Genomic DNA, 26,415 nt, shown 5'->3' with positions numbered 1-26,415 from the left:
TCCCTCCAAGTTAGCAGTGAAAAGGACACTCGTGTGTGGTGAGTAGACAGTCTGGAACAATAGTACCTCTGATTGTCCCAGTCATACGATCTGGAGAACTGCAAGCTTTAAAATACAGCTAGGATTTTTAAAATTGCTACAAAACATTCTCACGCAGGACAGTCTAGTTTCAAAGAGTCTCAATAAAAGACTGCTTCCCAAAGTAGATTAAGAAATAACTTTATTTTTCATTTGTCAATCCCATGATTGAAAAGACATGTTGCTCCCAAACAGACAAGAGGCATTTTCTAAAACAAATTCTTTCTGAAAAATGTAGCTTGTGGAGTTATTACACTGCAAATCAGAGAAGGATCACCAAAAGCTACAGCCAACATTTAACACTGGTGTAACACTCTACCCCAAGCTGAGGAGCAGAAGTCTTAAAGCTATATCAAAACCATGTCGGCCACAGGGTAGCAACAAGAGTGGCATTAATTGTTGTGCCTTCAACTTAAGAAAAGCATCGAAAACATCCCATTTCCTATAAAAGATCATTTCCCAGAAAAGAACGGATTTATTCAATCAGAAGCCTATTGGAACTGGAACTAAAGAGCTCTCCTCCTCCGCCTCAGTTTTACATTTTCCTTTAGTCAACAGTATCTCGAGCTCATCAATCGTTTGACAGCATTTGGCTTCTCAGAAGAGCCTTTGTCATTTCAGCACAGTGTGGAATGGGGAAAACTGTAGTTACAAGGGAACTAGGAGAGTACAAAAGGACAGTCACTTCTGAAACTCACTGATGCTCAAGAAATCAGAGGCCCTCTGTGACAGTGAGTCTCATATGCCTGAGAGCTTTGTGCTTGAGGAAACACTCCTTAGAGGTAGCTCTGGTTCTAGTTTATATTTAATTACAATTTGCTGTATCCTGTCACAGGGAAGTTTTAACATTTTCAGCAAGGTATAAGCACTCCAAATTTCCTCTTTACCCACCCTATAGCTTCCCCACAGCAAAGGGTAAGAAAAAGCTTAACTGACTCCATAGAGTTATAGCAGCTAATTCAGCAATTCACACCTAACCATGGATTGACAGGACTAGGAAAGGCAACCTGGTGCAACGAGCTGCATGAGCTAGACCCGCAGAAGTGTGGTGGCCAGCACGTCCACAGCACGCAGGGACGGGGGCGAGGCTGAGCAACCACGGGGCACGCATGGAGGACTGCTTTCACACATTTCCTAGCACATTCTGGCACAGCAACAGAATCACCGAATCAGGAACGGATTTGACTGTACTCGTCAATTTCAAAGGCGTCTCTGCCCCTCCCCAACCTCCTATGTACACTTCATGGAAGAGAGAAAGACCACTCTTCAGTATGTGAATACAGGGCCCGGCAGGAAGGGGGCAGGGATGGGCACAAACAGCACGGTCTATAACAGAACACTTTTGGAAAAGATTTATGTAACTCTAAGTATTAAAACGAAGGTTTTACCTCTACATATGTATCATTCTGTAGTCCTGCTCCCACATGAATATGGTCTGGTCATATTTGAAAGAGAACTCGAGTGTGAACAAGGAATCCAAAGGGTAATTTCACAGAGATGCAAGAGCTGCTAATAAACTTAGCAGAGGGTCAATCCTTCTACTCTGAGCCTCCTTCCTTTATTCAATTCTCTGAATGTCAAGTTGAAAGGAATAAAAAGAACCAAATATTCAGACCAAATTAACTATGGGCCATAAGCTATTCAGCACATAGGATATCACTTAAATGATACTGAAAAAATGTCTACTGTACTGCCTGAAGTATTCATTTTTTAAAAGTCAATATACTGAAAATCTCAAAGGAGGAAGTGGTATGAGAACCTTCTTCCTCTCCTTCAAATAAATCATTAAATACACTGGGTAACATTATACTGTCATTTCTATCATAGCAATATAAACAATTTCCATCATCCTGAACATTATAAAGATATATATATATTTTTTTTTAAAGGCTTTCAAAACATTTTTCAGTCCAGCATTTGAGAATAAAGCGTTAAAAGTTTTGTATACAGTAACACATTCATGTGATAAGTGTATGAATTTACAACCATACATAATATATATATGTATATATATTTATATAAAAAACAAACTTGGGCAGAAGTTAAGGCTACCTACAAAGTTGTCCAAGTAAATTATGCTTGTCAAAACAATTACAAAATTAAAATCACATGCATTTTTAAATCATCTATAAACCACTGACAAAATAAGGTTCAGCATTCAAAGTTTTCAAATTAACTGTAAGAAAGTGCTACAGATATTTACATTTTCTTAACATGAATCAGTGTTCCCACAAAGTTTCATTTGCATTTTTCACCAGCCTCAACTGTAACATAACTAAAAACTGACATTTCTACAATTTGGTACCTAGCACTCATTAATAAGCTGCAAACGGCAGGCAGCAAGCTTCATCTACAAATGTGCTGTCTCACAACCTCAAAATATGGTTTGTAATACTGTTTGACCTGACACGTGCTTGAAAATCTAACTCTCAAGAGGGACTAGAGTGAACATTTCATTAATAATTACACATATCAAGCAACTACAGGATAAAGGTTTCAGGACTTTCCCACTCAGATCATGTAAATAATTTAAACATGGAAAAAACAAAACCAAAATATGAATGACTTTATCTTAAAACAATAAAAAGTCATTTCTGGTATTTGCCTAAATATTTTATTTAAATTCTTCCTTCAAAATTACTCTGAACAAATGCCTCTTTTGAGATTAATTTCAGAAAAATATATTCATAAATATAACTCAGAGCCTGCCAGCCTATGAGAGAATTTTAAACAGAATTTGCTAAGATGGGAGAAGCCATTTAACCAGCTCATGTATTACTTCAGGAAATAAGCTGAGATAGCTAAATCTATATTTTTTTAATTTGGTGAGTTTTATATTTTCAATTTGGACGTCTAGCAGCTACCTTTTATGTTTTCATCTTTCCAACTTATACTTTAGGATGAAAATTTCTATCAAATGGTAATACGAGCAAGATTTAAAAAACAGTAATGCTTAATGCTAAGGGTGTTTTGTCCCTGTTGAATCAAAAGGAGCAAATGCTATTTTAGACTGAATTGAAATTTAGTGTTTTAGGCACTATTTTATATAATAAAGCTAGCACCTTAGTTATTAGTTTATGTCTAAACAAGTAATTATTTTAGACAAATTACTGAAATAATTTTTCTCTTTTAAGAGTCCGATGCTAACATTTAAAGATAACAGATTTATTTATTGAATCAATATCATATTTTGAGCAACTCAAAATTTTTTCATGAGAGCTACTTACTCCCCAAAATTATTCCAATTCTCCACAGTGTAGAGAGCTTCAATTATAGATTTTAGACATCACTGAGAAGTTAAATCATGTAAAAAGATATTTACTAATACTTAAATGACGTAACAGTTTTCTTTAAATAACTTTCAGGTAACAGTATCTAAATAACACAATTTTTAAGAGTATATACAAAAATCACCTTAGGGAATTACTGCAAGATGCTACTTTGCCAACATGGCCCAGCATCTGTCTTAGTTCCTTTCCCTTCATCATTACTAAACAAGTAAAACAAACAAAAAACACCTAGAAGGTGAGGCAGGTGATTGTCTTCGTGAGCTCTCTTATAGACTATGGCTAAAGATGAAAAGAACAGAATGACGTACTTAAAAGCCAAACCCAACCACAGCATGCTTCCCATTGTTATGATCCAGTGGAATGCAAGCTGGGAATAGGGTAGAACTTGGAAATCCGGCTCTGTGTCGATGGGTTAAGGCATTCAGACTCCCCGGTCATTTTAAAGAACACTTCCTGTTCCTGTAGTTTCCTAGCAAACTCTTCTTCCAGTGTCTTAAAAAGGAAAGGAAAAAGAAATAATGCACTAGTATTACAAATAGAATTTACTCTGCAACAGTTAAGATAAAATTATTTGCCCCAAAGTCTTTGTATGTTATCCTAATGAAGAAGACACTGTTCAACAGCTAGGACCACAGGCTGCGCAGCTCTGGGTTCAGGTCTTGGCTCAGCCACATGAAACTTCAATTACTTCTCTATATTACAGAACCATTTCATTCTTCTGCTGTGAAACAGCGATAACACCATCTACCTCACTGGGTTGTTATATGAGGATTAAATGTGTTACTAATGCACTTAACCCATATTAGGCACTCAACAGATGGCACTTATTATTAACTACTGTCTGTCTCTTCCACATGGAACTTCAGCATTTTCTATTTTTTATTTTGATTGCTGATACGCATGTCTTCTCTTCCACACTGAACCACAGATTAAAGGTAAGACCTACGGCAGATTCATCTTCACACACAGTGTGGGACAACTATGTTAAGTACTTGCTAAGTATCTGAGGTAATCAGTTACTTTGTGGACAAGTGACTCAGGAGAAGTCCTGCTGCAGAAAACAAAGTACAGGAAAAGACGGAAGGACACAGGAAAGTTTCTCAGGAAGACCATGAGCTTGGTTTCACTGGAAAGAGAAGAATTTGACAGACAGGATGGGGAAGACATCCCAGGGAGAGTGAGCTGACACAGTGCAGAGGCAGGAAGCTGGAGCTGCTGTGAGTAACGGTGAGCATACCCAGCACTGGACCAGGAACTGGGAACAAGGTGGCGAGCAGGAGGCAAGTCAGGAGGGCTGCCGTGGCCAAAGTGTGGCACCGTGAAGGCTTCAAAGTCCAAGAGAGGAGTTCACATTCTGTTCTGATGAAACTAAAGATTTACCAATACCACGACGACAGCATCAGAGATGCTCCTGAGGATAAACACTGGTGACGGCAGCCAAGGAGGAAGAGAGGAAAGGGAACAAGATCCCAGATGGGCCATTAGGACATTACCAACAGTTTTAAGAAGGAAGACAGCAAAGGGAGAGAAAGATTAGGAAATGAGAGTCCAGGCTATGTGTCATTTGCCTGAACGTGGGGTCTGGTGGAAATGAAAGATAGTTCAGCTTTCTAGCCTAGATGCCAGTTAAGAGGACAGGAATTTTGGGAAGAACACCCGATGGTGGGTAGGACTGGAGGGAAGGGAAAGGTGAGATGGAGATGAATTAAAAGGGTTATTGAGTTCAGTTTTACCTCCACTGAGTTTACACTCTTTAGTCAACACTGAATAACATTCAACAGGCACGTCCTGATCATTTACAATGTGCAGGAACTGTTCCAGAAACCGGGTATGTAAGAGTGAACAAAGCTATGATGCCCCTGCCCTCAAGGAGCTTACATTCTGGTGAGAGAAGACAAACAATAAAGAAATGTAGCTGGTAGGGATAAATATTATGAAGAGAAACAAAGAAAGGTGAGGGGACAGAGGAGTGTTCCAGCTGGGCACTGAAGCTATTTTATGCCCAGTCATCAAAAAAAGAAACCTCTGATGAGATGATAATGGAACAGAAGGAATAAAATGAGGAGAAATGGAACATCCAGAGGGGACATGGGAAGTGAGAGCATGAACCCACAATAAAAACAATAAAATTACAGCAATAACAAACATTCACTGGATCCTGACCAAATCTTAAGTACTGTACAAGAACTGACAAGTACTGTCCACACACAGCTTCTGTTTACTGTCTTAACAAGGCCAATTAGGGAGGCAGTAACATCTTCATTTCACACATGAGGAAAACAGGGCTCAGAAGTGTTAAGAGGAAAAAATTAACCAGTGTCAGCACTGAGACTCGAACCCAGACTTGCATCTCTTTAGAATTTGTATTCTATACAGGTTTTGGAATCGTCCTTAAACATGCCCTTCAGCTTCCACCGCTGAAGCCAGGACAGTCTACAAGATCATCGTGCAAAGAGCAGAGGTTAGGCTGCAAATGGGGAACGTCTGCCTTTCAGGCGACTTGACGACAAAGGAAAGTGATGAAAAAGCACAGAGAAAGAAGAGACTATGTCACAAACGCCAAGTGAGAGGAGACTTTTAAGAATAACAGGGGGATAATGCCACTGGACTGTGACCACTGTCAACCAGCTCAGCTGGGGAGGAATTTAAAGCAAAAGCTAGACTTCAAAGGGTGAAAGGAGGAACTGGAGAAGGGACTTCTCACTTTCATCCCTGTGTGTACCCTCTGAATTCAGAAACACATGAATGTACCACCTATTCAAAGACGTAACAATAAACAAAATTCAAGTTAAAAAGCCAGCCTATCAGCTGACTTGGTCAGTTCTAGAAAGTTTTATTAGCACATGGTAGGAGCTAAATATTATTTCCTTGATTAACTGACTGGATGAATGGAAGAAAGGAATGGTTGAAATGTATAGCAGGCAGGAAGCCCAAGAGAAAATAAAGGTTTAAAGTTTGAAAGCTAAGAGAGAGAATCATATAAGGAATAGAAAAGACAGAGTTCAAAGATGGCTGACCAGCTGGGCCAAGCTAGCAGGGAGTCAAGCGCACACAAGGAAGACGGCTGGCTGGCTGTGGGCTAGGAAGCCTTTCTTACTTTACTAGACTGTCAATGAACACAGCACGTAAGGGCCTTATAATCTGGCTCCAGTTCACCCATCCAGACTAAGCTGTCATCCCTTCCTTCTCTCCCTCCCTAATGCCTACACACAGGTACACGCTCCCTCTCACCCTACCATGACAGGGAGCTACATGAGATTCCTGTACACATCCTTTTCACTCTTTCTCTTCTCTGTACTTACATTGCCCCATCCCACTCCAATTTGTCTGTCCTCTCAGCAAGCTCTTGCTCATCCATCAAGCCTCATTTGGCTCACAAGGCGTCTCCTCTCGCACGCCTCCTGCCTTCCCCGGGCAGACTGGAGCATTCCTCCTCTGCTGCTGGCACACTGTACTACTCTGCTCTGCACCGGGCACTTACCTCCTTCAGAGAAACGCCCCTGCTGATCTGCAGCTGCTTGTCAACTAGACTCTGAACCTCTGGGACTTGGACTCCTCGTCTCTGTGTCTCCCGTCCCTGACACATACTAGGTAAAGGGCCAACAGCCAGGAGGACGAATGCAAGTGTATTTTAATTAAAGCTTTTAAAATTACCTTTTTCCTAGGTCTCAATTTCTCTCTCCATTCCTTTAATTCTTGGCTGTGTTCCTCATCTAACTCCTTTAGTTTCTGAGTCTCATGTTCAACCAAGAGGTGACATTTTTCATTCTGAAAAGAAAGTTTGAATTAAAAAAATTTCAGATCACATTAGCAATTTTTCACAAATACAATTATCTTCCAAAATAAAAAATATATATATCCATCAAACATAAAGCTATTACTGAGGTTGAAATTCTCTTCTAACAACCAAGGACCAAGAATTATGAAATGAGTCATAGTTTCACTTTGGCAAGTTTAGAGGCTAGATCTGTTACTTACCATATAAAAAGAACTTGACTAGAAAGAACTAGTTTGTGACCCTGTATGCGAGACAGCAAAAGAGACACAGATGTGTAGAGCAGACTTTTGGACTCTGAGGGAGAGGGAGAGGGTGGGATGATTTGAGAGAATGGCATTGAAGCATGTATACTATCATGTAAGAAACGAATCGCCAGTCTATGTTCGATGCAGGATACAGGATGGCTGGGGCTGGTGCACAGGGATGATCCAGAGAGAGGACATGGGGTGGGAGGTGGGAGAGGGGTTCATGTTTGGGAACTCATGTACACCCGTGGTGAATTCATGTCAATGTATGGCAAAACCAATACAGTATTGTAAAGTAAAATAAAGTAAAAATTAAAATTTAAAAAAAGAAAAAAAAAAGAACTAAACTAGAAAAAAAAAGAAAAAATGAATTAGTTTGATCCTGATTTCCCATTCTAAGGTTTACTCACAAAACTGACACTTCAGAGGGCACCTTGCAAGCATTTTATCCAATGGTACCAGAACACGGGATTAGAAACTATTTTCTGCTCTAGAAAATTAAGTATATATGATATCCACAATGTATATACACTACTTTGAAATTGTAAACATTTTAGAAATTATATATTAAGAGAAAATTTCTCATATATTGATCACTTTTTTCAAAAACCTTGAAGAAAATGAACTATTTATCCTGAGATAAAAAGAATTTTAAAATTCAGAACGTAACAAAACAGCCTACATCATTTTCAAAACTTTGTTCATCTTCTTTGCAAAATATACTACAAATTCTCAACAGTACTTTTGAAAGATGCAACTTCTTATATCATAAATTAGCTTCATGTTTATACTAATCACGGCTGTAGAAAATCTCAACAGGTGCCTGTGATACTAAACTGATCTTCCTTTGGGTCTACAGAGGAAAGAAAACCTTTAAGTTCTGGCATCTTCTCAAGCCATGTGCGGCCTACTGTGAGCACCTATCGCTTCCTCAACGCCAGCCACCGGCGCTGTGCCTCTACTGCCAGCTCTGCTCTCTGGCTTCTGGAGCTGACCTGCAGCTGATGCAGCTCACGGACGTTGGCTTCACACTGCAGCTGAAGATCCCGCATTTGATTTTCATGTTTTTGATGCTGAGCCATTCTCTCATTTTTCTGCCTCTTTTCTTCTTGAGAAGCAAACTATAAAAAAGAAAAACAAGATAAATATGGTTAATAGGCAATGTAATTTCTGCATCTTCCAAAAGTGTAATTAAGGAATTTAACAAAGCTTAAAGTACAATAAACTAAAGCTACAAGTAATAATACGCTAGGACTCAAAGCTGGAGTCTACATCATGGCTTTGGTGGGGGTAGGGAGGCAGGGAGAGATTGCTGTTTCAATCCTTGTTTCTCCTATCTGCTTAGTGACCTCAGTTAATCTGTATGTGGGAACTGTGACTACAGAAGTACAGTGAGGCCGTATGTTTGATTGTAAAGCTGGTCACATCACCTTATTCCCAGGGCCGGTCTTGGGATCTATCTAGCCCTGGATCTTGTGTGGGGCATGGGAGACAGCAGCTCTCAGTGACCAGCACTGGAGGAGAGGGAGCTAGGACACGCCATGTGTTTACAGAGCCCAAAGTGGCTCCAATGTTTACAACACAATTATGTGGTACTTCTAAAGACCATCCAAAACTTCTATACCTAAAAAAAGAAGACAGTAATCTGCTTATTTACTTGTTTAATTTTGTCACGGTCCTGATCTGGCGTTGCTGTTGAGTTAATTCTCAAACTCTTCTTAAACATGGCCATTCGCGTCTTGGCTTCGCTACGCTGAATCTTAGGCAGTCTTGCTCTTTCTTGAGTCTGTCTGTTTTTCAGCTCCTCAATAAGTCGTTGATTGTAACGCTGCATTTGTTCTGTTTCCTGAGAAAGTTTCAGAATCCAGTGATATAGAGATAATTTAATACCCAGTACCCACAAGTATGCTCAAACATGTCATTTTGCTATTGTTCCCCAAATTATTCTCTCCCTTGTTACATACTGATCAATAAAGCATTAGGCCAAAAAAAAAAATTTATAAGAAAAATAAAGCTAATAGTAATAAGAGTCTTATGTTAACTCTCTTATACTAAATACAGGGAGTCCACATTTTTAAGATATCTGAATTAAAAAGGAGCCAAAATAGCTACCTTTGAGAGATAAGTTGAAGACTATAATGTGTAACATGTCTTTAAGCACTGTTTATTAGTTACCTTCCTTGGAATTTGTAGAAAAGAAGTTTTGCAATAATGATCAACATATAATTAATTACTCCAGATTTCATCAAAGAAATTTTAGGACAAAAGAAAGAAAAGACACTTAAAACTTATTCTGTAAAATATATAAGTTTCAAAAATAAACAGCTCTGCAAACTTTAAAATGAACAAAAAAGTGAACAAATTTCCTTTCATTAACCTTCTCATGGCGCTTAAGTAGCTGGTGTCTTTGCATAAAATACTGATCTTTAAGTTGCTGTTTGAGCAGCTGGTGTTTTTCTTGTAAGTGTCGTTCTTCAAGCTCCCAAATCGCAGCTTCTCGAGCTGGAAGAAGAAGGTAATTTTCAAAATGTCACTTTGCTCTTTTCATGAATGTACGCTGGTCCTTGTTTTAATATTTACATAAAAGTGTTCTAATACACTAATTAATACACATAGACGTTCTGAGCTATAAAAGAAATATTACCAATGTAAAGATAATATCCATTACCACTTTCCATTCTGTTCTAATGTCCTGTAAACAAAGAATGCCCCACTCCCAACACTAAAATTCCATTTAATCATCTCAATGAGAAAGAAAAAATCCCAAAGTATTTGTTCGAGGAAATAAGTGCTTAAAATTCCATTCTATCATGTAGCCAATTAAGTATACCATTACAGGGTATAAGTGAAGTGAAGTGAAGTCGCTCAGTCGTGTCCGACTCTTTGCGACCCCATGGGCTGCAGACTACCAGGCTCCTCTGTCCATGGGATTTTGCAGGCAATAGTCCTAGAGTGGATTGCCATTCCTTCTCCAGGGGATCTTCCCAACCCAGGGATCGAACCCGGGTCTCCCGCATTGTAGTCAGACGCTTTACCGTCTGAGCCACCAGGGAATTCCTTACTAGGAGCACCTAAAATTACTTAGGTGTATTTCTAGCATCACCTGCACAAAAAGATTTTTTAGGGGTTATATGTTTACTTCACTTTGATTGTTCACTTCTATTGCCATAAAGGAATTCTATGTCTTACAGTTGTTCTGAATTGTATACAGTATTTTCCTCTTATTTACCTTTTTATCTTTCCCTCTACCACTCCAGCAAAAGAAAGCATTCAAATAATTCCCAGGTATATCTCTGCAATGTTTCAAGACATATCATGTATATACATATGCCTCATATTTCATGTACCTCTCATGAGCTGCTGCTTGTTATTCAGGCACTCTCTTTCAATATTGGCTAACTCTGCCTTCTGCTGTTGGATGATCTTTTTCAGAGAGCCGTCTAATTCTTGTTGTTGCTTCTGAACAAACTCTTGTTCCTAATAGACATGGTTAACCATCAGTTAGTAAGTATCTATGGAGCAAAACATCCATTTATCTATGTGGCTGTATGTATCAGTAATTAACAAGATTTCTGAACCAAGTTTCTAAAGTTAACTAGATTTAAAAATCACCAAAATTATACAGTATAGGCATATCATATATTTGTCACCCAACTCAAGACCAGAAAGTACTAGAATATTTAATATTGTGAACTCACTACTAAGAATAATACATACAAGAGAAGTCTATATAAACTACTCATGATTAAAATGCCCAATTATGCTGACATCTTTGAGAAAAAAATAAATTTACACCTTCTAAAACTGACTATTCAATCCACTAGAGTGTGGCTACAATAAAAATGAAGAAGAATGCCTTTTAGGAAGAGAGGCAATAAAGAACAAACAAGTAAAGCAGGAGCCGGGAATTTTAAAGTCTGTATTTTTCTATTAACAGAGTTAGGAAGCAACACCATGGCTGTACTAACAGAGAAAGACAGTTTCTGTGTCTCCAGCCTGTGCATAAAAAGAGCCACACTTTAAGGACTTAGTGAGAAATAATGCTTTGCTAGAGAAGCAGGCACTAGAAACAGGAAAGAGAGCTACATTATCTAACTCTGCAAACAAAACTCCTCACAATCAGAGAATTCCACCAACATGTTTGGGAGTCACTCATTCAACAAATATTTACTGAATACATACTATTTGCTCAAATGCCAAATTTATGCTTTTTAAAAAATCTCTCAATTATTGTATAAGGAAAGGAAAGGTTAAAGGGACTTATGGTTGCTATGCTAGATTATACAGTTGTGGATGAACAGTAACAATACCTATATTGAAGAAATGCAAAATTTTCAAGTAACCAATTGGATCTCTATCCCTCATTTGGCAGTTATGGTAGCTTGTAATTAATTCAAGAGATATTCTTATCAATTTGAATGTGGATTTAGAGATTTAGGGTTGAAGCAGCACTTCACCTATAATCCCTTCTCTTGCATATCTAAGAGATGATAAAACTTCAGGATTCATTTTGGAACCATTTTTCAGGCCTTGGACAGAATCTGGCAGCATCTGGATCACTACCAGCCTGGTCTTCAATGCAGAGTGAGCCGAGCAGTGTTCCTCAAGATGCTTCTCTTACTACTGATTCTCTGGAAGTGAGAATCTGGTCTCACCATCCATGACATCCTGTTAATTTGTCGTCACAATGCTGCTGTCTCGTCTGCACTGTGATTTGTATTTTAGCATGAATACAAATGTACAGCAGCAGAAAGACTAGTGAACTGGTTCTAAGGAATACAGCTACCAGTAGAGTTTTGTATCGATTAGGATCTTTTGTACTGGGGACAAGAAATGTATTTATGTGTCATTAAAAAAGACACAATGTACATTGTCAGTTTTGTAGATAAAATTAATGCTGAGCATTTATACAAAAAAAATTACAAATGCCAACTTGACTACAGTCACATAACTTTATCATAGGAAAAAAGAAAAGAACTCAGTGACTATTACAAACCTAATTAGATTTATTTAATAAGATTGCAAAATCTCCATCCTATCTTATAAGCAGTTATAACAAAATAAGTTGTTCAAGCTTCTCTTTTCTTACAGTAAATATCGTTTATAATAAAAATTAAACTGATTCTCTAATTTCACTGTAAAATTTCTATATGTAAACTTGTTTAATAAACAATAGAACCTGCAGATACATCAAAAATTTTATTTTGTTCAGTATTTTTATCATTAGTTTGCATATATAACTTAAAAAAATATGTGTGGACAAAAATAATTGGTCCAAATTATCATAAATATAAATATTACATTTAGACAAAGAAATCAAGTATAAAAGATTGGATGAATAAGTACCTATGTGAAAATAAAAAGGTGAACACAGTGAACCCTTCAACAACACAGGTTTGAGTTGCATGGGTCCAAATAAAGGTAGATTTTTTCACTAAATATGTCCTAAACATCATGTGGTTGGCTGACTGTGCAGATGTGGAACTGTGATGTGGAGGACCAACTGCAAAGTTTTACGTGAACGTTCGACTGCGTAGAGGGTCAGCACCCCAAAACCCAAACTGCTGAAGGGTCAACTGTATAAGCCAGTGCCGTTAAAAAAGTGAATGTGATTCCTTGTCGATGCAATTTTTGGTTATTTTATTGTATTTGTCGAAATTAAGTAAGAGTTCAGTTCAAAGAAAACCTTTTTCAAGCACTTAATAAATGCTGGGGTCTGTACTACTTACATGGTTACTAAAATCAATAAAAGACAGCATTCCCTTCAAGGAGCTTCCACTCTATTGGTCCCAATTTGGTTTTATCTGTCAGTCCCTATAAAGCATAGTGGGCCCCTTCCCTCAGTAACATACTTTCAAAAGTTCCAAAGTAAACCACAGAGAACGCAATGCAAGGAATAAAAGGATCCTGAAATGAAGATTCAAAGTGAATGACAAAGAACTGCAGAAGCAAGCCCTGAAGTGGCCAGTGTATAAGAGGGAAAAAAAGAGTGAAGACTGTTATCTAGAAGCTGGCAGAACTAGCACCATGCTCCTCCAGAAGATAAAACGAAGATCAACAGGTAGGAATCAAGGCACATAAAATGGAAATGTTTCCTCATCTTCCGAGTCTGCAAAGACACCAACTGCCTTACTGAGCTATGGGCTTGAATAATTAAGCAGAGCGTGGATGATTACACAGCCAAAATATTTGCAACTGATTTTTTATATTAAAGCTTAAAAGTACCTAAAAGGGTCCCTTATTCATTAGGTATTCTTTATATTGATTTTAAATATGGTTAAGATTTGACTTCCATCACAGTTATCTGTCCTCTTTCTCAACACCAACATAATTAACTCCTATTTATTGAGCCCTTAGCAGTAGCGGCAGTGTTAGTCACTCCATTGTGTCTGACTCTTTGCGACCCCACAAACTGTAGCCTGCCTGGCTCTTCTGTCTATGGGATTCTCCAGGCAAGAATACTGGAGTGGACTGCCATTCCCTTCTCCAGAGGATCTTCCTGACCCAGGGATCGAACCCAGGTCTCCTGTATTGCAGGCAGATTCTTTGCCATCTGAGTTACGGGGAAGATCAAAGGGTTCCTTACATGCTAATTAATATATTTTATTATCATAAAAGAAATGAAGATTTACTATCACTGAGCTTTCATTAAAGTTCCTAACTTCAAAAGCCGAGTATAATCCATTCACAGGGGAACCTGTAATTAAAAGTTACTTAGGATCTAAAAGAAAAGTGATCTTAACATTCCAAAGAAACTGCACAAACTACATTCACTTTAATAAAATAACAACAGATCAATTCTATCACTAGGAGTAACAAATTCAAAATGGACATATAAATTGTAAAATGAGTGCCCTTTAAATGTACAAGTTTTAATTCTGATAATGGAATTTTATTAGTCCGATAACAGTAAACGTTAAAAATACAGCTTTGGGTTCTAGGAAACTATAAGGAAGAATTATGATATGTGGGGCTATTTTAATACAGAATTTGATCATTTTAACTTAAAAGAAAAGTGTAAAATGGTAATGATCAGAAAAGTGTTTGTAATTCATTAATTCCTCCCTCTCATCATAAAATAACATTTTGCTTACTCTTTTAGAAAACGAGAGAGTCCAATGGCTGTCAATAATAAAGATAAATAAGTAATTTCAGGAGAGGGGGAAGAAGGGGTTGAAATCAAGCTGTATTCTATCTACTCCAGCTGTGTATATCAAACATCACAAACAGAATTATAGTGTTAAATAAGCTACTCGTTCCCCTATAGAAACTGTGAGAAAGAATACAGCCTGGAATTCCACACTTAATTTAAAACTGCAACATGGAGAATAGCAACCCACTATACATAATGCGACAATCTGAATAGTGAAAACTAAATGGAACTGAAATCACCACTTTCAGCATGGCTTTTCTGACCATAACCATAATTAAAATATCTACATAAACATATATGCAATCAAAACGTCACTTCACACGAAGATAAAAATCTAATCACAGCATTCAATTTCTCACATGTGCAAAAACACAGAAAAAACTACTGGGAAGACTTTTCTTGAAAAAAGATGAAAATCTCAGATTAAAATCTGTGGTGGAGTAGACAGAAAAAAGAACACTATAGTAGACGTGTTCTAGTTCCAGCTCTACCACTAATCTCTTTTGCAACTTTAGGCAAATCACTTAGCCTTCTGTGCTTCGATTTCTTCATCTGTAAAATGGGTACACCCCACCTCTGTATTAGGGGGTTGGCAGTGAGAATTAAATGTGAACACTCTTCAAAGAATACTGTACTATAAAGTTCATGTTGGGTTATTACTACTGACATTGTCATTTATCAATCTTCTAGATTTATAACAAGTGAAACTAACAGTGAAAAGGCACATGTGAGCCAAAGAAAAGCAGGTAGAACAGACGGCATCCTCCTGTAAGGCACGGGGGACTTACGTCCTGCATTTGGGCGTTGAAGACTGCGCAGGACGACAGCTGAAAAGAGTGAATCATGGCCTGAGCAACGCCCTGTGGGTCAGAATACAGCGCCTCCCAGGTGAGAACAGAGCGGAGAAACTTTTTGTAAATGGAAAGAGTAATTATACAAACGCTGAGCTTCCCGAGGCCTGGAACAAGTCAGTTAACAAAAGGGCCTGTACAATGAAGAATTTGAACTAGATCAGTGGTTTCCAACCTCTAGTTTGCTGTTGTTGTTTTTTAAGCCAGCTGAACTCTCTTTTTAAAAAATTCGCCAAAAAAAAAAATATCACTTTATAAAACAGATGAAAAGTGGTACTGCTCTGGACGTAGGGGTACAGAGCTCTACTGTTCTCATTTCTGAAGAATTCGCAATGTGCTTCTTCCAAACTCAACAGCCCCTGGGAGTACAGTCTGAAGACCACTGGACTAGATCATCCAACAGAGTCTAGTTTCACGTGTGTGTGGTTCTTATCCATAGTCTTTAAAAAGTTTACAATATTAGGCTCTGTAATCTAGCATCTTCATCAAAAGCAGTAGCTAAATATAAATACTTCTGAAATCAGTTAATTACTAAATTTGTCATTAAATTTACAGAAAGAAATTTACTATTGATTTTAGCTTTAGTCGGAAAATACAGGCTGGCATCGCAAACTATATGAAAAGTCACCTACAAAGTTTTATTAAAGCACTATTAAAGCACTGGATTACCTGATTCAGTCAACACTAAATTCTTACTTTTGACTCTATAATAGAGTCTGACACACTGCCTTTTGGAATTAAACTCCATCTCCCTTCACAAGGTAAAACCAAACTGTTGTTCTGGAGTGAAATCCGATTATCCAAAAACAGATGTGGGGCCAACAAGGACCTCCTCTTCAGCTGTCAGTAAGACATGGCTAACGACCACTGGCCCAGCCAGTAAGAGTTCAGACTAGGCACAGAACAGGCAGCTTACACACGAGGCAGGATGACATGGCGCAGTGTGTGAGACAGGGAGGCAAACGTGCCTAGATGGGAATTCCAGCTCCAACATTAACCAACGTGTGAACCTGGCGAGTCATTCAACCTCCTGCGCTTTCGCTCCCTCACCTGCAGAATGTGGGTCATACGGGCAACTACCTCCTGCGTTGTGAGGTTACACGAGTTCATACGGGTGAAATCAGTATGACACACGGTAAACACTGTGTCTGCTATTACCACCTTGATGACAGGCATGCCTTGGAGATATTGTAGGTTCAGTTCTAGTCCACGCAATAAAGCAAAACACGTGAATTATTTGGTTTCCCAAGTACACAAGTTATGTTTATGCTATACTGTATTCTATTAAATAAAGTATGCAATAGCATTGTCTGAAAAAAACAACATACATACCTTAATTAAAAAGTAGTTTATTGCTGAAAATGCTGACCATTACCTGACCCTTCAGTAAGTTGTAGTAGTAACATCAAAGATTTTAGATCAGAGATCACCGTAACAAATATAACAATAATGAAAAAGTCTGAAATGCTGTGAGCATTACCAAAAGGTAACAGAGAGACACGAAGCGAGCAAATACTGTTGGAAAAATGGTGCTGACACACTTGCCTGATGCAGGGTTGCATTAACTTTCAATTTGTGGGAGAAAAAAACCCACAGTGCTGCAAAAACACAAAGAAGCGAAGAACAATGAAAAGAGGTGTGCCTGTAGGAACTCCCATACGAGGCCAAGACAAAATTTTGACTCACAGGAAGAAAAAAAAAAAACTAAATTTATTTAAATATCCTAGTTTTATTAAAATTTTTAAATTCCAAGATATTTTTCTTATTTTTCATGGTGTTAAAATAATTCCTAGTTTGAAATGATGGTGACAAGTAAATAACAGTTTCAAATATCCTGCCTTGACAAAAAACAACAAAAAAAATTTTAATGACAGTGCACTGGTCATGGTCCCCAGAGGTTTCTGTTGGTTTCTATATTCCTTTTCATGAATCTACAAAATTCAAAAGGCTGGGAACCAACTTTTTAAACTATATAAAAACCCACATTAAAAAGGCAATTTAAAGCAGCAAATAATAAATATTCCATGTCTCTTCTCCCTTTCATTAACATTTGTAACTACAAACTGAGCTCATTTCTCTCTTTGCCTCCAGGCTGAGTACAAACTTAATTAAAAGAAAGATGATCCCAAGTATAAAAGACCTCATGGAGTAATGTGAGGTAATTCTAGAAAATCCTGTTGAAAATACCAATTTATCTAGTTTTGTAAAGAATTTACCCATTAACAGGTTCAGCCTTATCATAACCTAAAATCAAGTTTACTTAGGTAACAACTATCTATTTTTGTAACTGCTAGATTCTGAATCAAAAAGAACATACTTAATATTTAAAATATGGTTTTAAGTAGCTTATATTGTTGAGTTTAACAGTAATAAATGTATGATCTACCATTTAACATTATCATTTACCAGCTTGTGGAGTCTTATTTCCCTAACCAGGGATTGAACCCAGGCCACAGTAGTGAAAGCCCAGAATCCTAACCACTAGGCCAACAGGGGATTTCCCAAATTAATGGCCTTTTAATATGCATTCTTTTTGTACGCACAAAGCTTATATACTCACCCTCTATATTTTTCTGTCCTAAAAGTCTTCTATCAAACATTGACATTACCACTTAAAAATGTAAGCTTCCATCACGATTAAAATAAGAATACAGTGGATTATACATTAACATACACGTTTATTTCATCTGCAGTCAGCTTTCCAAACATTTCACTTAATTTCATATTAGCAACTTAAATGTCACCATTAGTGTGAATTTAGTACTACATAAAGAATGCCCTGGGACCCTTTGTCTGAGGAGATGTCAACATCATATAATAAGTACAGAATTTACCCTTTTAACCATGGTTTATTGAGCTGTGAGAATAATGCCGCTTTCTGTTTTTAGTAGCATTAAGCTGCTGCTGTTACCTGAGCATGCTGGCTTTGTGCAAGCTCCTCTTTCCTGCGTTTCATGAGCTCTTTTCTCAGCTCTTTGGGTGCTCTCTCCACTTCATTTATAACCTACAGTGTATAAGCATGCAGGAGGTGGGGAAAAATACTTTCTCCACAGCAAGCATTTATGTGAGCAGACAAGCTACAAGTCAGATAAAGCTGTTAAAAAGTTCCTTTCAACATGCATTAGCACAGGTGTTAGTTTGAAGAAAAAGAATGAAAGGATAGAACATGCTTAATCATAGTGCAGAAAGGGACATTACACCATATAAAGGTTAATTAGCTGCTTAATTATCCCTACATATCATTCTCTCTTAAATTCGAAGGTGATCAGTAAACAATTACTTGCAGCACTGACGCTGAACTAAAGGTGATAAACCTAAGTGACCTTGAAAGATCATAAAATTACAAATGTATCTATTGACGTCGTCTACTGACACTGTTTGATATCCTGGATATAAGGAAAACTAACGTCATTCATTTATAAAACTGCAACATTTCATGATTGGCTTGATAAAACGAATGAAATAATTCTAAATGAAATCCACTTAATGAAATCAAAAGAAAAACAATAGTAAGCCTTAGAATAACACAAAGGAGAAATAAGTGCACACTAAGTTTTCTTTTTTTATAAAACACCATTTTATACATGGTGTGATAAAAATGAACATATTTGAAAACTTTAGGGTTAAATTAGAATAACATTCTCCTTTGCTGATAAATTAAGCCAAAATCAATTGTCAACTTTAAAATCTGTAATATAAAGCCCTCAAAAAATAAGTTTAGTATGCTATGATTTATTACACCAAATAAAGTATATTATAAAATAAAGTGTATTTTAGAGCTCCGTCTTTTATACACTTCAAAATCCGAGATGTGTATTCCACCTAAGAACAAATCTATAATCCAACTATGAAAGACGATCATGTGTTTATAAGTAGAAGCACCAAAAGCAACCAGATTCCAAATCACCACATGCCATTTATGGTCTGTGAAAGAGACTGATTTTGATTTAACAAGTGTATTTAAAATTTCCCATCAGTAATCTCTCATGAAACCAAATCACCATTAAAAAGAAGAGACTCCCCAAATGCAAGAAGTTTAGCAATAAGGAAAAAAATACATAATTATTTAAAATATGCATATCACAATCTCAAACTCGTTCAATGGCTAAACCTCTCCTACTTCAAAACAGACAGTAACTAGAAACATTTTTATCTCTAAAATTAAATCATATATTTACCTACAAAATTTTTAAAATTTAATCTGATATTAGAAAACAACCTTTTAATAAAAACTATCCATCTATCCATGGTTTTAAGAAAAATTAACATTTGGTCTCAATAAAGTCATACATCATGGTATATAAAGCAATTCTATATGAAATAAAATAAACAGTAACAAAACAGTAATTTTTAGAAACGGAAGCCACATCAAATGGCTATATACCATTTCACTCATCTTTACCTACAGAAATCAAAGAATGTACGATTAATATTTGATTCTATCCTTTTAAAACCAGATCCTGAAGTTCAGCAATATGATATTCCATTTTCTGCATTTCACTGTTAAAATCAATGAATCTGAGTATTGGGGACATGCAACAAAAGTGAAAATGTATTCACTAGTTTGGTTGATGTTAGTTTGCTCCAAAACTAATAAATCTGATCATAATATTGTCCAAGGGGTCTTTTATATCATTAAAAGATAAATTCTCCTCCTACACTAAAGGATCAGAATAAATTATAAAATTATCTCTCAAAACTGCTAATATGTAAAATTTCTCTTAATTTTATTTTAATTGGAGAAGAAAAAGACACATTAATAAAATATGTAAATCTGCTTTCTGAAACAATGACAATCTTTCATAGTAAATAATACCACACAACAGATTCTATGACAATATGGAACAGTTTCAGGAAAAATGAAAAAATTCATTCTTGTCAAATGACTTTACAGATATTTTCCACCTGTGATTCTTCAAAGTATCTCACACTTTGATAAACTTGGAGATATTATTTCAAATTTCAGGTTATTCAGCTTTTGTTTGGACACAGTATCTGAGAAAGGTACTCAAGATAATCAAGAAAAAATAATTTTTAAGCATGAATTAAATTTGCAAATAAATACTAAATTAAAATACTGTTGCCACCTGCAAATAGATCATAGCATGTTTTCTTGAAAAAAACATCACTATGTCAGGACTTAAACGTTGCATTAATAAAGGAGGAATGATAGGTTACAAGGAAAATGGATTAGACTCAATTTGAAGTCTTGTTTCAAGGGTTAGCTGGATATTTAATGTGTGTTTGTGAACTTGAAAAGGTCATTAAAACCTTCTCTACTCCAGTTTTCTTGGCAGTAAAACTAGGTAACATCTGGCCTTACTGCTACCCTACATGACTGCTGGGAAGACTGAAAAAAAAGAAAAAAACAATGAGTGCCACTTAACTAACAAGTATTATTCTTTATTTCTTAAACACGTGTACGCTGAAAAGGGTAGTTACACTTACCTCCTTCTTTCGGTTCTTCAACACATTCTGAAATTTGGACAGCTCTTTTTCTTGGTCACCTTTAATGCGCTTGGCTTCATCTCGCAAGCGATTTGTGTGTTCCTGCTCTAGACGTTCAATGGTCTGCTTCTGCTGTTTTTCTAGATTTTCAATCTCCTGGTCATACTGTCGTTTCTTGCTCTGCAAAATGATGTAGCTCAAGATCATTTAACATGAATGCTCATATCAACTTATTATACTGAAAATGTTTCCTAAGAGCACATATTGATAACTGGCATTTAAACTTAGTGAGAAAATCCGTACCCTCTGCAATACTGAACAAGTCAAATTCACTAAAATATGTTTTTAAAATTTTTCAAAAAGATGAGCATTTTCACTTTTTTCTAATAAGGAAAATACTTTTTTCTATTATATAAGTATAGAATATTCAAAAATTATAGACAATCCAGAAGAATATCCAATTGCTATGAAATACTAAAGTAAGAAAAATTTCAATATTTTTCCTATACAATTTTTGATAAATCAAAGGTCATATTTGAAGTCTACTTTAAAAACATACCATTACTTGTCATTTTCAGAATTACTCTTCCTCATCAAGAGTCTTAAAATAAACATCCTATTTCATTGAAACAAACCTTTTAGAATTATAAAGCTATTCTCTCAACAAGATTCCTGTTTATATAATACTTGAATAACACTGCAATTTTAGACACAGATACTTATTTGTAAAGAGTGTTTTCTTTTAAAAAATTAAAAAGCAAAATATTTGGAAAATATGGGGAGAGGAGAAACACAGTTTTTGTAAGGTTCTGAAAAAACAGAATATACTGCAAAAATACTCAATGAAAACAGAAGCTCATTGTTTCCTTAGGAATTCTCAGTTAGGACCCAACAAATGAAATCAGCAATGCCAAACTTCACACAAAACAATCCTTACCACTTAAAATTATAAAACATAAGAACTATAATCAACCATGAATCCTATAACATTTCAAATGATCCTTTTTTCTAACCTACATTAAGCTAGATGTTCAACATAGGTTATTGAAATTTTATATCACGTTAACAATTCCTTTTCCAACTTTGGACACAAAGTAAAAATTTAAAGACTCAGTGACAATTACCCTTGACAAGTTAGCACTAACTTCTCTAGCAGCTGTGAAAATGGATGTGGAAGCTTAACTAGTAGCCAGAGAAGTAACATATTCTGAAAAATCCCCCAAGAAGTTCTAATACTCAACCGATTTTGAAAACAACTGCTCTAGAGTAGCTTAAAATCTTGGATTCTGAGAGGTAAAGTTTTAGCAATAAAAAGTTGTCCAGCAATAGAAATTTGCAAACCACCTATTAGCTTCATGATTCCAGGTTTTCATGACAGATTTTAATCAAAGAAAAATGAAGACACCCAACATACTGTAAGTCAGGCAAATGGCCTAAAACAGGAAGAAAAGAAAAAGAAAACATCCAGAACACCAAAGAGAAAAGGCCAAAAACACATCACAAAGCCAGAGAAATCTAGTAAACAGAGACAAAGTTATAAAACCTTCCAGCAGTGATTTTTTTAAGCAGTAAATTTCTTTATGAACAAAATGGTACAAAATTCCAAGACTTTACCATCATCTCCTGCTCAAAACGTCGGAAAATTTGCTCTCGCTGTTGCTGCAGTTTGCCATTGAGCTGCTGTTGGGCTCTTTGTTCTTCTTTTTGAAGAAATCTTAATTCCCGAAGTTCCTGACGTCTGATAAAATTTAATGGTGACAATAGAAAAAGAGGAGCAAAAATTACACCATTGAAGTAATGTTTTACAAGAAAAAACTTGAAAACTAACATTTTCTTCCAACGGAAAAGTAATAAAACATAACTCAAAACTAGCCAAGACTACTCATTTCTCTCTTCTCAAACTCTGCAGAGACCTGAGAAGTCACAAAACCAGCTGAAATCACGTTGTTTCTCTACTCACCTAAGAAACCTCAACTCTTCGGTCTTGGAGTCACTATCAGTAACTATCTTTGACGTTGTTACACTTACTTCTACACCATCAACAACAAATTTGCGTGTTTTCTTCAATGTTTTCTTTTGTCTTCTTGTTTCCTGAGGAAGATTTTACTTTAGTTAGGCGTTATATGGGGAATACTAGAGAAGGAAAACATTTTCTTAAAAAAACAAAAACAAGAAACGGAACTAACTGCTATGAAGACTACACACACAAAGCTGAACAGAAAGCAGTAAGACATCTCTGAAACCAATTATACCAAATACACCTCATCTGATTGTCACATGACTTTACAGATGAAACCAATCTTTTTCAAGTGAAATTATGCATTTTGATGATATGCATGTATAATTTTTATACTACATCACAATTAGGCACAAGTGGTAATGATCAATTCACAAAAATGAGTAATTAGTACAATCTTTACATGTTAACCATCCTTTCTTCCTCTTTCTACCTTGTAGGTTCTCGGACACCTCTGTTTTTCTGTTTCAAAAACACAACGCCATTAAAAATGAATTCCTGGGGCACATCCCTCAAAAGAATTCAAATCAGCAAGTCTGAAAAGGCTGAGGCTTTTATTTTGAAAAGGCTCTCAGATAACTTTAAAACACTGCCACAACTGAGATTCAAAATTCATTTAATCAACAATATCACCAGCCCTCCTTCATTTCAGGGTCAGAGATGGAGAAGTGATTTTAGAGTTACTAGAAAGACAGCACCTCCACCACACCACCCAAAGTACCACATCTGCCAGCTAGCTACTGCCTGAAATTCTTTATCAATACCAAACTCTTCATTCCTCAACTGGCATCCAAATGTTTTTTAAAGGCAAAGAGAAACAACAGAAGTATGTAACACTGCTATAAACACATCTTGGTAAACATGTAAATACTGAGAACAGATAATTACTTAGTTGTAATAGGTGGAAATGGTTAGAAAGCAGAGGGATCAAAAGGAGAATGTGAAAATACTACATTTAAAAGGCATTAGAATTTTTAAGTTGGTCTTTGGCACTTTGCAGTCTTCACCCTCTTACTGTTCTACTCTCTAGGTTTCCAGTATCCTCACACTTGCTCTCCCCTAAGCCCTGGACTATGGCCACCCTATCCAGACATCTTCTAAAACCTAAAATGGGCATGCTCCAAAATTAACCTACCTCCCTGTAACCTCCAAATTTTCCATTTCTTCCGTTCCTACTAAAGCACCCACAATTAATGTCACCTTAATTCTCACAGAAATATTTGCTTTTTTTTTTCGGAAAGGCTAACTGTAACTATTAAGTCTGTAAATGAACTTCAGAAAAATGGAATTTCAGGCACTGAAACAAAATAAACTGAAAACTGAAGACCATCTAAGCAATACATGTGGTAATATCTGGGGCACATAGGCAGGCGGATCAGTCATGCCCTGGAGTCCTATCCCTAAGGCCAGTTCTAAGTTCCTGCTTTTCTGCCACCTGTCAATCCAGTCTCTAAGCAGTCTGTGGCTCACTTGTGTCAGAATTCCATGGGATCTTTTGTTACAACACTGATTCTCTGGCCTCACTCCATACTTCTACATAGCTCTTCCTAATGATTACCTTTTTAAGCACACTCAGATTGGAGAATTATGCTGTAACAGCTCCAAGCATTCTGGGTTTTAGTGTTTGGTTTGGTTTTCCCATAATGATTTACACAGCAGTAGAAATGGCTATGACTGAGGAGTTAAGAGTGGTCATCTGCATGGCCAGTAGTAAACCAAGGGATATTTAAATCCTAAACATTCTTCAAAGAGATCATTCTTACAAGCCCTCTATTCTTTCAAATATTCTGATTCTTGCTAAAATTATACCAAGAGATGTGCAGTAGGAAAATCCAAATACCAGTAAGCAATTTATTATACTATTTATATTGAGTTGGCAAAAATAGGTAGGTACTACCCAAAAATTTAATGATTACATTCAGAATCTCTCGTTTTATTTTTAATTGATTGCTCTCATAGCCCTGAATTTTATAGGGTTAATACTACACTGATTTAGTGTTGGTTTGTTTGAAAGTCATCAGTTTTACATAAACTCTCAACTGCCAAAACGACAAAGAAAAATCCAAACACGGACCCATATACACTTACTTGTAAAGATATTGATCCACTGTCTTTAGTTTTGCTTAGGAAGCTAGAGATGGACAGATTCAAGTCAATGCTGCTATTATCAGCAGTGGAACCAGTGCCCGAATCAGTATCATTTTCCTTTTGATTCTCAGATTCTGGTAACATGGTTTCAGTTTTTGATAAAACTTCTCCTTTACTTTCTGCATCTTCAGGATTGATACTGATACTGGGTATTGGAACAGGCTGAGGTTCACTGGGCTGTGAAGCGGCAATAACTTGAGGTTCTGCTTTAACTGGCACTTCACATGGAATTTCTTTTTGCTCTGCGTCCATCTGAGCAGCGGCTTTATGAACATCCGGAGTTTCACTTTCTAAAGCCTTCTGGTCAGTATCAGTCACTACACTTCTGACCTCTGTTCCTTCGGTGCCACTTGATTCAATAATCTCAACTTCATTTGTCCCGACTTCCTCACTGGTCTCCAGTCGGTTCTCTGAACTGCTGATTAGTTGTTCCTCACCTTTCCCGTCTACAGATTTTTTGTCTGTCTCATTAGTTTCAACTCCTTCTTCAACAGAAACTTCCCCAGTACCACCAGCCTCAGGACCCTCTGTGGACTTGATCGCTAATGTCTGGCCTACGTCACCCACTTCTCTCCCATCATTACGCTGAGCATCCTCAGCACTGCTCTCAGTTGCCCTCTGAGCAACGTCTTCTGCCTCATTTGTTCCCATCACTTTGCTTGTGTCACTGATCATGTCTTTTTCAGTTTTGTCATCTTTTCCCAATTTCTCTTGGGAGTCTTCCTTTGTAAACTCAACTTCATTTTCAATTGCCTGAATATCTGCCTCTCTTTCTCCAGTCTCTTCAGAAACTAAATCCATTGCTTGAACAGTAGTATCTTCAATTTCTTCAGATTTTATAAACTTATTTTCAAGTATCTGCTGCTTTTCCTGATCTGTTTCTTCTTCAGGTTTCAGATTCTGCTCAGTATTTGTTTCTGAAGTTATCATTATGTTATTTTCCTTTCCTTCACTGACGAAATTAATGTCCACTGCCTCATGGTCTTCTGTATCAGGAAGATTTTCAAGCTTGGGTCTCTTCTCTTCTCTTCCATTTTCCTCAATTACTGCTGCTTTACTATGAAGTTCAGCCATAGCTTCTAAATGAGTATCATTAACATGTTCATCAGTACCCACCCCAATCTTTTCAAGTTCATCACTGGTGGGTTTTTCAGTAAGAATTTTACTGTTAAATTTATCTTCAGAAGTATTACGTTCTGTTTTTTCCGAGACGGATTCCAAAATACAAGCGTTTTGTGAAAGCTTATCTTCTTCAGAGCTGGCAATACTCAGGTCAGAGGAGGCACGCTTACTGGCAGGTATTGGCTAAAAAAGATTTTACACAGTTTTAGTGTTAAAAACGTTAATTTCAAGATGGTGACCAAAACAATATTTCATATATATGTGTCTGTATATATATATATAGAA

General features: G+C 36.7%; 1 protein-coding gene across 2 annotated transcripts in view; it reads right to left on the bottom strand.

Moving 5' to 3' along the window:
- Positions 1-279: 279 nt before the first annotated feature.
- The window catches only part of SLK (STE20 like kinase), a 60,147-nt gene continuing 34,011 nt past the window's right edge, over positions 280-26,415 (bottom strand). The window contains exons 9-19 of one of the 2 annotated variants that reach the window (XM_068961339.1): positions 24,949-26,313; positions 22,804-22,934; positions 22,458-22,581; positions 20,844-21,023; positions 18,307-18,399; positions 10,739-10,868; positions 9,769-9,893; positions 9,049-9,237; positions 8,387-8,512; positions 7,023-7,136; positions 280-3,860 (exon numbers count right to left, since the gene is read on the bottom strand). In XM_068961339.1, coding sequence (XP_068817440.1) covers positions 3,714-3,860; positions 7,023-7,136; positions 8,387-8,512; positions 9,049-9,237; positions 9,769-9,893; positions 10,739-10,868; positions 18,307-18,399; positions 20,844-21,023; positions 22,458-22,581; positions 22,804-22,934; positions 24,949-26,313 — 2,724 coding nt within the window. In that variant the 3' untranslated portion in view covers positions 280-3,713. The remainder of the gene's footprint in view (positions 3,861-7,022; positions 7,137-8,386; positions 8,513-9,048; positions 9,238-9,768; positions 9,894-10,738; positions 10,869-18,306; positions 18,400-20,843; positions 21,024-22,457; positions 22,582-22,803; positions 22,935-24,948; positions 26,314-26,415) is intronic. The other variant, XM_068961340.1, reaches the window with a different exon arrangement.

This window comes from Capricornis sumatraensis, chromosome 23 (genome assembly GCF_032405125.1).
Source record: "Capricornis sumatraensis isolate serow.1 chromosome 23, serow.2, whole genome shotgun sequence".
Taxonomy (NCBI): Eukaryota; Metazoa; Chordata; class Mammalia; order Artiodactyla; family Bovidae; genus Capricornis; species Capricornis sumatraensis.
Note: the sequence above shows the minus strand (reverse complement) of the source record. Positions and strands in the feature narration are given on the sequence as shown.